Source organism: Ursus maritimus, unplaced genomic scaffold (genome assembly GCF_017311325.1).
Source record: "Ursus maritimus isolate PB19 unplaced genomic scaffold, ASM1731132v1 scaffold_25, whole genome shotgun sequence".
In the NCBI taxonomy this organism is placed as follows: Eukaryota; Metazoa; Chordata; class Mammalia; order Carnivora; family Ursidae; genus Ursus; species Ursus maritimus.
The window spans coordinates 3,010,007-3,022,200 of NW_024425008.1; the positions used below are offsets into that span (position 1 = coordinate 3,010,007).

The following is a 12,194-nucleotide window of genomic DNA, read 5'->3' on the forward strand; positions in this document are numbered from 1 at the left end:
TCTTGACAGTGGTCCCCACGCTGGGGAACAGTAGGTGCTCGCTAAATGTCTGTTCAATGATTTTGAGCGAAAAGTAGGACAAAAATCATTACATGCTAGATTTTTTAAGGAAATCCTTTTAGAGATAATTGTGTTGTAAATTTTTACATCAGACTCCAAAACTAGGAGCACTGTCTTTTTTTATAAATGTTGGAGTTTTATAAAGTGTCGTGTCACATCATGAAAGATGGTCCCGGAGCCCAAAGGCCAAAAGCGTTAAGCAGAGTTGTTCAAAATGGTTGTTGTTCAAAGGCCCACCGTGGTTTTAGCCACAGTCAGGATGTCCCTGCTGCCCTGCCGAGAAGTCGGGTGCTGTCTGCAGAGCTACGGAGGACGGGCCAGTGGAGACCACCCGCCAGCCCCAGAGAGCTGGCACTTGCCATGATGTTCGTGGCGGTCCTGACGTAGCTAGGGGCTGGGACAGTGGTTCCCAGAATGGCCGTGATGGGCTGCAGTCCTGCGTGTGCAAGCGTGCACATGGGCTTGCATGCAGATGTTTTGGGCCCTTGTACTCTTTTAGGATGAAGATAGCTAAGCTCTAGAAATGTTATTTGTCCTCACCGAGTCGAATCTGATACTCTGGCTGGACGATCTTTACTGGTATGGTTGTGGTAGGAAATTTGGAAGCTGTAGGGGTGAAATAAAGAAAGGTTGCCCCACAGAAACTCTTTCTACCTGTCTGACTTGGGCAAGGAAGGTAACGTCCAGCCCCTGCGAACGAGGAAGCCGCCGCCGGCCCGGCTGCACATGCCTCGTGGGGGCGGGCCACACAGATGCTCTCTGGCGGGGTCCTGGCTGAGCCCGCACTGCCGTGCTCCCCACGGGCCAGCGCTCCTCAGATGCAAGGTCCTCGCAGCCCCCAGAGGTGGTGACCAGTCCGGGGTCATAGGTCACGCACACAGAGGGCAGTGGGGCCCGACCCCCAGTCCCTCCACAGCCCTGTGTGGCGTGAGCTAACAACATCAGCTTATTTCATGTCTCCCTCTTCTGATGTATTTTAGCACAATTCAGCACAGTCAGAAACACCATGTGTACACACACAATATGCATGTTTGTGCAGAAATTTACATGAACAGTCAGTATGAGATAGAAATGGGTTGTGCACATGTGTGGCCAGCAGTCCTAGAGCTGGCCGCTTCTGTGCGGAAACGAAGATGTGCGTTCATATGCCGCGTGGTTCTCCATTGTCTTTTTTCTCTCTAAACCCTCCTAAGTGCTTATTTTTTATCTTTTTTTTTTTCTGAATGACTGACTGCAGTGGAGGTTAATCAGAGGGCGTGGGTCCCATACATTAAAGTGGTGATTCTTAAGTGTATAAAATTAGATCTGTTTCTCTGATTCTAAAAAGCCCACGTACCGATTTACTGTGTGGCTGTTCCTTCTACAAGGAAGGACGCGCCACCTGATTCTGTTGCTTTGCTCGGGGGACACGTCCATGAGCCACGGACGCCGGTCGTCACGCTATCGCTGATTCTCTGGCAGGTGGTGATGGCGCTTCTCAAATACTGGCCAAAGACTCACAGTCCGAAAGAAGTCATGTTCTTAAATGAATTAGAAGAGATCTTAGACGTGATCGAACCATCGGAATTTGTGAAGATCATGGAGCCGCTCTTCCGGCAGCTGGCCAAGTGTGTGTCCAGCCCACACTTCCAGGTACGGAGGGCTGGGAGAGAACGGCCTCGCTCAGGGTCCACGTCGGAGATGCCTGGCTTGAGGGCATTGCTGTAGTACTGTGTTTGTCGTGTAGTTTGAAGGGAAATGGCCAGTTTTAGTCGCACTTCAAAATAAGACGCTGAAACTTGAATTCTATAAAACACACTTGGGCATCTCGGCCGCATCACTGAGCACCTGTTTCTCACTAAGAATAATCAGAAATGGCTCCTCTGTAGAACCGGCTTTGTCTCTTTGTTCATGTGCCCCAAATGCGTAAAACCTCGCTTTCCGGAACTCAGTGACAGACACTTGCAGACAAACTTCAGCCCTGAAACTCCCCGTCCTCAAGCACCTGTTTCTGACAAGGGCACATTCCGACTTCTGTCCCCCCCAAATCCTGCTTGAGGGGGGCCTCAGTCACATGCCGCCTTCCTCTCCTGGGCTCCTCATTCAGCGTTCTGGCCTCATTCAGAGGTCGTTCCCAGGACCTTTGTTCAGCCCGTCCGCCTTCCTTGGACGTGCTGGCCTGTATCGTGAGCTCACCCCGAGCCAGGCGGCCCGGCCGAGGAAGGGCCATGTGTCAGCCCTCTCCTGCCCCTGCGGCCCTCCTCCTGCCCCCCTTCCGTGCTGCTGTCTGCCACGTGGCCTCTCACTCCTGGGGAATTAATTCCCCCATCATTTGTCCCCCCCCTAGAACGTAAGCTCTGGGAGGGCAGCAGTTCTCCCTCACCTTGTCCACTCTGACACCTCGGCACCTCCTGGACCCGCCATGGATGCGGGTGGGCAGAAGGCAGGTGGAAGGAGCGCATTTGGCCTGTGTCCTCTGCACGGAGCCCAGGGTCCAGCATACATTTTTCTTGAACGAGCGGAGAAGTGAGCGCGGGTATTCCTGATAGGCAAGAAACCATCTGCCTTTTCGTCAAGGGCTCTTCAGGCTGACGGTTCCGAGTGTGTTGAATCTGTGGGGATGACTGGCTGATGCAGTGGGGAGNGTCCTGCTGAACGAATGTCGGCCCGGTCACAACCCCTTGTGCCCCCGTCTTCCAGGTGGCAGAGCGAGCGCTGTATTACTGGAACAACGAGTACATCATGAGCCTGATCAGCGACAATGCAGCAAAGATCCTGCCCATCATGTTTCCTTCCTTGTACCGCAACTCCAAGACCCACTGGAACAAGTAAGAAAGGGGCGCCGGGGGCTCAGTCAGCAAAGGGTCTGCCCTCAGCTCCGCTCATGATCCCGGGGTCCTGGGATGGAGCCCCGCGTCGGGCTCCCAGCTCAGCGGGGAGTCTGCTTCTCCCTCTCCCACTCCCCCTGCTTGTGCTCGCTCTCTGTCAAATAGATTTTTAAAAATCTTTTTTAAATTTTTAAAAAAAGAGAGGAAGAGCTGGCTGCCCCGTTGGGGCATTTAAAATTTCTTGTATCTTGCCGAAACTTCAATTAGGATTGAAATCCGAGTCCGAAATATCAGTTTAAACAGGAGACGTTAATTTCTTTGTGGGCTCACAAGTAGGTAGAAGTGTGCGTTGTACCTGTGGCCTTTTGTTTGCCTCCTCACCCCCGTTTCAAGCCAACATGGAGGCACGTCGCTTGGCGCCCGCTGTGCCTGGCCGCGTCGGCAGCGGCATCTTCCGGGCCTCGTCTTAGCTCCCTTCCAGAGGAGCTGAAGGTCGCTGCAAAGCCCGTGGAGCTCAGTCCCTGTGGGAGCATGGTGGCCAGCCCGTTCTCAAGGGCCCCGCACCCTCGAGCACGCGCCCTGTGAGCCCCTCCGATAGAACAGGAGCCTCCCTCCTGTGCTCGCTGCCCGGAGGGCAAGGGACGAGCAGGTGACAGCACAGGACCTAGCCGTGTCCTCCGTGCTGCCCCTCACAAGGATGAAGACGCGAAGCTGTGGTCTTCTGACACCTTACAAGGGGACAGTCGGCGCAGACCCCCGTCACTGTGGAACACCCACTGGTGTTCACGGTCTTCACGTGAACACGGGGACCGACGTTTTGCTCTCCCTCCTCCTTTCATTTCTTTCCACGTTGTCATCATGAAATCAGCATTGCAAGCAGGAGGAGCAGAGCCTCGATACCCGTCCTGCCCCCTTGTTTACGGGTGAAGAAAGTAAGCCTCGGGGCAGCGGCAGCCGGGCCACACTCGCGAGCAGGCTAGCAGCTGAGTGGCTGGCAGAGTCCCCGGCACACCCTCCCGCTGTCACACCTCACCTTCTCGCCCCATCGTGCTCAGCCAGTGTCGTCATCTCAGAAATAGAGAAAACGTTGGCACCCACCTCGGTGTTTTGTGCTGATTCAAGAAAATTAACGTGAACGTACAGAAAGTCCCTGGCCCCTGACAGGCACCTGGCAAGCGCTCACCGTCAGCACGCGGCTGTGGGGGTCGCTGGGGCGCTCCTGGCACGGCTCAGCGGACCTCGTCAGTATATCGACTTTCAGCAGCCTTTTCTTTGCCACATTCATTGTTTATTACGCTCAGCAGGTGGTAACAAAGGCCTCGGAGCTCAGCTGCCGTCCCCATGTGTCATTTCGTACAGTCGTACAGTGCGAGAGTCAGCGGTGGCTGCTGACTGGCCGCAGACCCCTGCCCCTTGCAAAGAGAAGTGTTGAAGTGTTTGTTACTTTAAGTGTTTCCAAATACGAGTTGGGTTTTATTGTGAAGTGAGTTAAGAAGTCGCTGTGAATTTGCGACAGCAAAAACAGTAGTAGTCCTAGCAGCAGTGAGAGCAGTTATGGGGCGAGATCGAGTGTCTGCGGCTGTGCCCGAGGCCGTGGGCTGACCGGGCCGGCGGCGCAGTGCTGCCCGTCTTGCTGGGGGTCCCGTGTGGCTGTCATCTGATGGCGAGCGGGACCGGTGTCCTCCCCAGGTTCCACTGGGCCGTGGGGCAGCTGCGCCTCCTCCCTCTCCTGGATGTCAGAGCCGGGAAGCTGGGTCTCATTAAGCCATTCCACAGTAATTTTATTTTCTGCCTTGCAAAGCTCTGCTTTGGCATTATTAACAACTTTTCTGCCCTTAATTAAGATGGAAAGGAAACTGACGTTTATAGGAAGTAAAATGTTTCCGTTCTTGTCCCCTTCCTGTTGCTGTTTGTCTGAATTCTATTTCTTCAAGTTTCAACATTTTTATTCCATTTCCATGGAAGGTGGCTTTTGGCTGCTGTCAGCAGGACAGAAAGCGAGGGGCCTCGGGGCCGGTCAGGAGCGCCCCACAGCCGTGTGGACGCAGATGCGTCCAGTATGGGCTTTGGCCGGGAAGCCCAGAGGCATGAGACGTGGGGCCGCTGCAGCCGCTGGAAGGTCAGGGAGCAGAGGGCTGTGGCTGAGGAGGGTCGGGAGGCGGAGAGAAAGATGGAGTGCTCGGAGTCTGAATACCAAGGTCTACTTACAGGACAATACACGGCTTGATCTACAACGCGCTGAAGCTCTTCATGGAGATGAACCAGAAACTCTTTGACGACTGCACCCAGCAGTTCAAAGCCGAGAAACTGAAGTAAGTTGCTCCTTTCAAAAGCTACTCTTTCGAGAGAGGCTGAAGGTGCAGGAACTTCGCAGGTTTATAAGGCGGGTATTTGAACTCTATCCCAGGAGGTTTACGTGAAGGAGCGCCTTCATCTCGACATGGCTTTAGCGTGCCCATTTAACACGGGCCTTCTCCGGAGCCTAGCCAGTGTCCTTCACAAAATCAGGGTCCTGCTGTCACACTCAAAGGAGGACATCAGAGTCATGTCTGGGCTCTGGGCAGATTTTCTTCTTTGCTTATCACTAGAAGCTGGCCAAGGGAGATAAACTTTGAACGAGTGTAATTCAAATTAAGAGATATATATAACCAGCTGTCCCGTGCGTACTTTAGACGGTACATACGTGTTGACTCATACGTCAGGCCCCGTTGTAGGTTCTGACAGCACAGCAGTGAATACAACAAAAATCCCTGACCTCACAGGTGGTGTGGAAAGGAAAGACAGGAACATAGACGGGAGGGAGACGCGCTGTGTGCAAGGTGTGGTCTGCAAGGCAAGGAAGGGGCCCAGGGTCACGTGCCCATGGAGCCTTACGGGCTTCCAGCTGCCTGACCCCTGCTCCCTCAGAGCTGAGCACAGGGTTCACCTGTGCCTTCGGCCTTTCACATGGCGAGTATCTTAGCTTTCTGAAAAGGATCTTAAAGATCATGCAGCACATTGTCCGGATTTAAAAAAAAAAATAAGTTGGGTCCAGGTTAAGGGATTTACAGAAGGTCGCGTGACTCTCTGGTGGTGGGATCTAACGAGAACCAGGTCTGAAGACTGTTCCTTTTTAAAGCCCTCCTTGTTGGGATGTCGGCCCTTAGCCTCAGTTCCCGTACAGCATGGAATGGTCTCACTTTCACGGCTGCATGAGCTGGTCTTCGAGGCTATCTGGGTCCCCAAAGCAGCTGAAGCAGGAAGGGTGCAGACCTGAGATGCCCGTGTGAGTGCCCCTAGGAGCCCGCAGTCTTCAGCACGCGCACGTTGTAGCGCATTCATTTGTTAAATCTCTTCCTCTAAGTCTGGCTTTTCGCGTTTCGTTTTCCATGTCACGTCCGTTGTGCTCACCACGGTGGAGCTGGAGGTACGACCCACGGTGACAGGACAGTAGGTTGCCGGTCATGTCAGTTTTGCCTCTCGCCTTCCCTTGCATGTGACCCATGTCTCTAATACCAACGACATTTTACTATTTTTCAGAGAGAAGCTAAAAATGAAAGAACGAGAAGAAGCGTGGGTTAAAATAGAAAATCTAGCCAAAGCAAACCCCCAGGTACTAAAAAGAGTAATGTGAAAACGTCTAGGGTGTTACTTGAATGTTTTTATGAGCTAGGAATGTGGCTTCCTCGCGGGAGGGGCGGGGGGCGGTCTCACTAACCTTGTACGTGGAGATGTCTGCAATAAAGGTACTCCTCAGCTTTTGTACAAGTAACTGATTTTTGCCCCACAAAGTTTTTACCACAGAATTGACTTTTTTTTTCCTCCACTTTTTCAATAAGATCTAAATCTTAACAATATACTGTGGTAAAAAGAAAACCAGGGCACAGCCTCTATTTAGGGGCCAAGATTGCAATTTGCTTTCTCCCCACAAATGTCATAGACAGTGTCACTCAAACAGTATGTCCTTTTCTTTTTCATATCGAAATCATTTCAGAAGAAAAGCAGTTAGATTTGAAATAGATGAAGTATGAAGTGGGTGTCCTTTTTCCCAAAACCAGGTTCCTGTAGGCTGAACCTTTAATTGTTAAAAAATGCCTGACCTCTGTCATGTTGGCCACTAGCCCTTTCTCCCGTCTAGCTAGAAGGCTCCGGTGCGCTCTGGCACACGAGCGCACGCGGCGTGTCTCCCGGAGCCCCGGGCAGGTGAAGCGGCGTCCTGCAGGGCGTGCACTCCGGGGCCGGCGCCCGGGGGCTCTGAGCTCTGTGCTCTTTGGTTTATGTCCACTGGTCCAGACGGACCGGACCGCTGTCCTGGCAGGCGCTCCTTCCGGTTCAGGGCCTGAGAATCACTGGGGCGCGTCTTCGCCACAGGGGCAGTCCCCAGGCTGTCCTCAGCCTCCCAGAAGAGAAAGGACAATGCTTTATGAGAACCCCTCAGCCACCCTTAAAATCCTAAAAGGCTCGTTGAGGTGAACTGGATTACAAGCAGGCTGTTTTCTTTGGTGCGAGGTGTGCGTGAGTCGTTCACCAAGTCGATTATGCCAGGTTTTCAGTCTGACGTTTCCTAGAAGTGACACGTGAACACAAGGTTCACACGTTATGTGTTTGATCTGTGTGATGTACTGATTGTATCCCCTCGGTAAAACCACATTCGGGAGACTTGAACCTTCGGAAAATGGAATGACTTTCTTAAGTGAGGTCCCAGTCCCTGCATGGAGCAACCCAGCAGCATGGCCCTTACAGCGTCTGTTCTGTGCTCCTCACAGAAACGCCGTGGTAAGGTGACTGTGAGCCCGTGAGTGCCCCGTGCAGGTACACGGCTCCGGGGATCTGCTGTCAGGAACAGAATGTGAGGTTAAAATACTAACATTTGTTTTAAGGAAAAGCAGAAATCTGGGGCAGGTGGAGGCGGAGGGGCCCTGCCTGACAGCCGCGTGCAAAGGGCCGTCGGAGAGCCCATCCCACACACACGCAAAATCAACACCCTGAGAAACGTGAAATATGCACAGGTCAGAGATCCTGGCTTTATTTATTTTACCAAAATTATAGACACAATGTCATGAAGACCCGCACAACGATTCCCCATCATAAACGGGAAAGAGCTGGTTGGTTGTGTAACAAGCGTGGCCTGGTTTCACTGCTGTGCTGTGACAGGTGTCCCTTCTGAAATAGACACTGTTCTCATTTCCCTTTTTCTGAGCTTCTCCTGAGTTTTCTTACACGATGTTTTTACTCGTCTGGGGTGCCCTCTATGGTGTCCCAGGCGGGCGACGGCATACGCACCTGGGCTCTGCCTGTGCTCACCGAGCACCGTGGTGACCGTGATGCTCTGGGCGCTGGACTGACTGTCTTCCTGTTGAACCCATGTGTGAGTCAACCCCTGTGAGTCCTGTCTGCATGCACAGGTCTCCCGGAGGAAAATACTTCATGGGCTAATAATGTCTCAGAGCTGAAAAGCAAGGCCTCAGGACTTGGTTTTCACTTGAGAGAGAGAGAATCTTTTCTGAATTCTAGTCACTGCTTACCATTTATAACAACGACACCAAAAAGTAGATAATTGTGTGGATGATGATACAGCCTGTTTCTTGTTTCCGTCATGAAAACAGTGGGGTCTTTCAAGCGAGGCTCTCTGTCTCAGATCTGCCTTCTTGAGGAATGAGCTCGTAGCTGCTTCTGCAGGGTGGATCCCCCAGAATCCACCGTCTGCCCCCTGAGCTGTATCTACAAGTCTCCCCTACTCAGACTCGGACGTGCGCCGTCCATCCTGCTGGGCTTGGGGAGTCAGCGGCACCTCCAGAATTTTCCGTCTTGTTTGTCGTAACAGTTGTGGCAGCTCCCTTGAAGTTTTTGAATATCACACATGATTTAATATAAGGCATGAAATTTTGAGGATTTCTAACGTAAATGTGTTTTCCTAGTCCACCAAAGAGGCCAGGGAACATTTTGCTGCTTACTTCTCCCTGACTTGGGTTGGAATTGTGTGAAACGAAGACAGGCACTTCTGTGGACCTCGGGTGCACGGACTCGGGGTGCGGAGAGGCCCGGGGCACAGGGCCCAGCTGGCTGCTTTCCTCTGAGAGGTGGGCTTCTCTGGGCGACATGTGTGCTCCTTTACCCTGCTGTGGACTCCAGCCTCGACAGACGTTTTTATTCCTACTAAGAATCCTCTCCTGTCGGTGCCTGGTGTGTGGCACTCACTTCGCTGGGACCATTTTGTAGCATTCTTGTTCATCCTTCTCTTTGCCCTGAGCCCCAGCGAGGACTGAGAGCCCCGCGCTGCTGTGAGTCGTGCGGGCCTATGAGTCGTGCGGTCACCTGTGTTCTGTGAGCCCACGGAGGCGCGGTGCCAAGCAGGCAGCCACTTCACTTGGCAGACGGGCACCAGCTGGGTGTCCTGAGTCAAGGAACTTTCCCGAGACACAAAGATGAGAACAAGACACAGGTCCGAGGAGCTTAGGGACTCATGAGGGGAGCCAGATGGAGGCAAAGAGAATTCTTTTCAGATGGTCAGATCATAACACACATGAGGAGATGCTGGAGAGGAAGGCAGGCAGGAGATCTGTTTCCTGCTTCTGCCAGGGATGCAGAAAGCCACACTGTGGGATGGCCACAGTCGCAGTGTCCCCAGCAAGAGGGCTGAGCCCCTTGGAGGGGGAATTCTCAGCTGCCCACTCTGAATCCGGGGAAGGTCCTTGAGGCAGAGAGAGCAGAGGAGGGAACCGAGTTGCTCAGCACAGGTGGACTCTTAGCTGTGGAGGAGGGGCTGGGTGTGGTCTGTACTTGGGATGCAGCTGGAGAGGGAACAGATGTGGATTTTTATCCCCCAGAACGGGTGCAGGTGTTAGTGTCCTAAAGAGCAAACTGGCCTAGTCAGACTTACAGCATCACGTCTGGTGTCCTGGAAGGGGCCGGCACCCAGGGCCTCTCGTAGAAGTGTGCGGCAGATGGGAGTGGTGGGCAGAGGGCCCTGGGACTCCTGGGTGCCCGGTGGCATGGAAAAGAGGAAGCCGGCTGGGCCGAGGCTCCACAGCCACATGGGCTTGCAGCACGCAACTGAGCTGTTGGACCGAACCAGGTCGCGGAGTCTGGCCAGAGGGCCGAGACACCGAGGGTGTGGACGAAGGGGTGGGATTGATAACAGGGTTCCAGCGAGTTAGAGCGAGGGGCGAAGGAGTGAGGTCGGCAGGTGTGTGTGGCCTGGGAGGTGAAGGGAGGCCATGAGCATGAAGCAGTCCAGGTGAGCACGTGGACTCAGGTGCCAAGGCTGCCAGGCAGGGTGCTGCCCCGCCGTCCCTCAGGCCCCAGGGACAGGGAGGCCTTAGAGGGGGTGCTGGAGCCTACGTCACACTCCCGCCTGGTGCTGCCGGGGCCTAGAAGGGTAGAAGCGTTCTGGCTCCTGAGGAGCTACAGGTATAGGCTGGTTTAATTGCCACCCAGGGAGCTTCATTCAGGAGAGGGCCCTGGGGAGGGCACAGGTGGGAAGACATGCCCCTGGCCAGTAGGAGACCCTCGCAGCCCAGACCCTGAGCGCCCCAGAGAGTGATTCCACACTTTGCATTGCAGTACGCAGTGTATAGTCAAGCAAGCACCATGACCATTCCAGTTGCAATGGAGACAGATGGGCCTTTGTTTGAAGATGTGCAGATGCTGAGAAAGGCCGTGAACGAAGAGGCTCGCCAGGTAACGGTGCACAGAGCTAAGCCGGGATGCGCCGTGGTAGACTTGCTTAAGAAACGCATAGAATTTTAGGAGGTGATGTGACCCACATCAGTGTCTTCTGTGCAAGCTCAGGCTAAGAACTGAGTTTGGGTCCAGCTCCTGGGAGGGATTTTGCCCATGCATCTCAGTGAGCAAACTACTAGAAATAATTTTTGAGTCTTGAGTATGTGCCCAAAATTTGAATATTATCTTCATTTATGTTAACAGTAACAGTCCCAGCTCCTAACCAACCCCAGGAATATTAACCTGAACAAAAAACCAAACACTTTGCAGGGTGGAAAGTGGTGTCTTTCCACTCTCCTCTCTGTTCAGCATCCCACTCGTGCTCTGGCACAGAGGTATCCCCTGTCAGCCATCCACGGCCGTCCCTGGGGCCGAGCCTTGTCTTCCTCCCCGACAGCAGAACCACACTGGCTGGCAGGAAGGGTCAGGAGCCGGGGATCCCTGAAGGCCGGGGCTTTGTCAAGTTAACACCTGTGCTCGGGCGGTTTGCTTCCACGCGGTGGAGATGAATTATTCAGATCTCCACTGATCCAGAGACAGACTCTCATTCCTAAGTTGGGAATGTAAACAATTGGGGCTTTAAAGAGGGTAGATGTCCTGCCTGTGTGTGACGAGCCTGTCGCTGGCCGTGTTTCCCTGAGCGTGCCTGCCTCTCTCCAGTTCGTGGAAGCTGGTGCAGTCTTCAGCGGGTGGAGGGGTGCGGCAGGCATGGGCCTTTCTGACTCTGAAACTTTAAGCGCCTGTGGCCTGCTTGAAAATTCCCACCGACACCCAGCACTAAGATTCCGAAGCGCGGACGGTCAGAGTGGCCAGACTCCGCTGTGCGCTGGACGCAGGCGGTTTACCAGTGCTCGTGTCATTTGGAACTCTCTTAAGCAGAGGTTTGAATTCAAGCAAATTTCACTCCCCGCCTGATCAGACAGGATCGGGCGTTAGCAAGAGCACGGGACCTCCACCACCCAGACTGCGTGTCCCAGCACGTGGCCATGAGCGCCACAGGGCTGCCAAGCGCTCAGTGTGGCCATCTACGGGAGCTGTGCTGACGGTCTAAAGCACGGGAATCCCCAGGCCCGATAGGAAGAAACGAATGCAAAACCATCTCATTCGTAACTTTTTACTGTTGATTATATGTTGAAATGATAGCATTTTGGATATATTGGCTTAAATTTTAAAATGCTATTAAAATTAATTCTACCTATTGCTTTTCATTTTTTTGATGTGGCTACTAGGGAACTTGGAGTCCCATACTTGGACAGCACACTGATCCAGACTCCTTTTTCACAGAGCTGCCCAGCCAGCTCCCAGCCTTAGCATAAGATCAAACTCAAAAATACCAAAACTACAGTGAGGAAACTCTGTACACTCCTAGTGAATATCAGTAACTTATTTTTACTTCGTTTACTTGGATTCCATAATTGTTAGCAGTGAACAGATTTAATAAAAAACCCAAAAATTCTGTTTTTCTCTGTCCTGGCTATGGGGGCATTCATTTTCCTGCTTCATTTTTTTTAACTGGGACAGGAATGAGGTCATTTTTTAAATTGCCATTTTGATTTTACGCTGCAAGCATACTAAAGACATGAGAGCTTACCCAGTGCTTGCAGACAGAGAATATCACACCGGCAC

At 52.9% G+C, this 12,194-nt stretch overlaps 1 protein-coding gene across 8 annotated transcripts in view; it reads left to right on the forward strand.

Annotated features, from left to right (window-relative positions):
• PPP2R5C (protein phosphatase 2 regulatory subunit B'gamma) overlaps window positions 1-12,194 on the forward strand; it is a 122,652-nt gene that overhangs the window by 103,751 nt on the left and 6,707 nt on the right. For 5 of the 8 annotated variants that reach the window (XM_040641396.1, XM_040641390.1, XM_040641392.1 and 2 more), the window contains 5 exons: window positions 1,522-1,692; window positions 2,740-2,867; window positions 5,078-5,179; window positions 6,387-6,459; window positions 10,410-10,526. In XM_040641396.1, the coding sequence (XP_040497330.1) occupies window positions 1,522-1,692; window positions 2,740-2,867; window positions 5,078-5,179; window positions 6,387-6,459; window positions 10,410-10,526 (591 nt within the window). The remainder of the gene's footprint in view (window positions 1-1,521; window positions 1,693-2,739; window positions 2,868-5,077; window positions 5,180-6,386; window positions 6,460-10,409; window positions 10,527-12,194) is intronic. The other 3 variants (XM_040641393.1, XM_040641394.1, XM_040641395.1) reach the window with 2 other exon arrangements.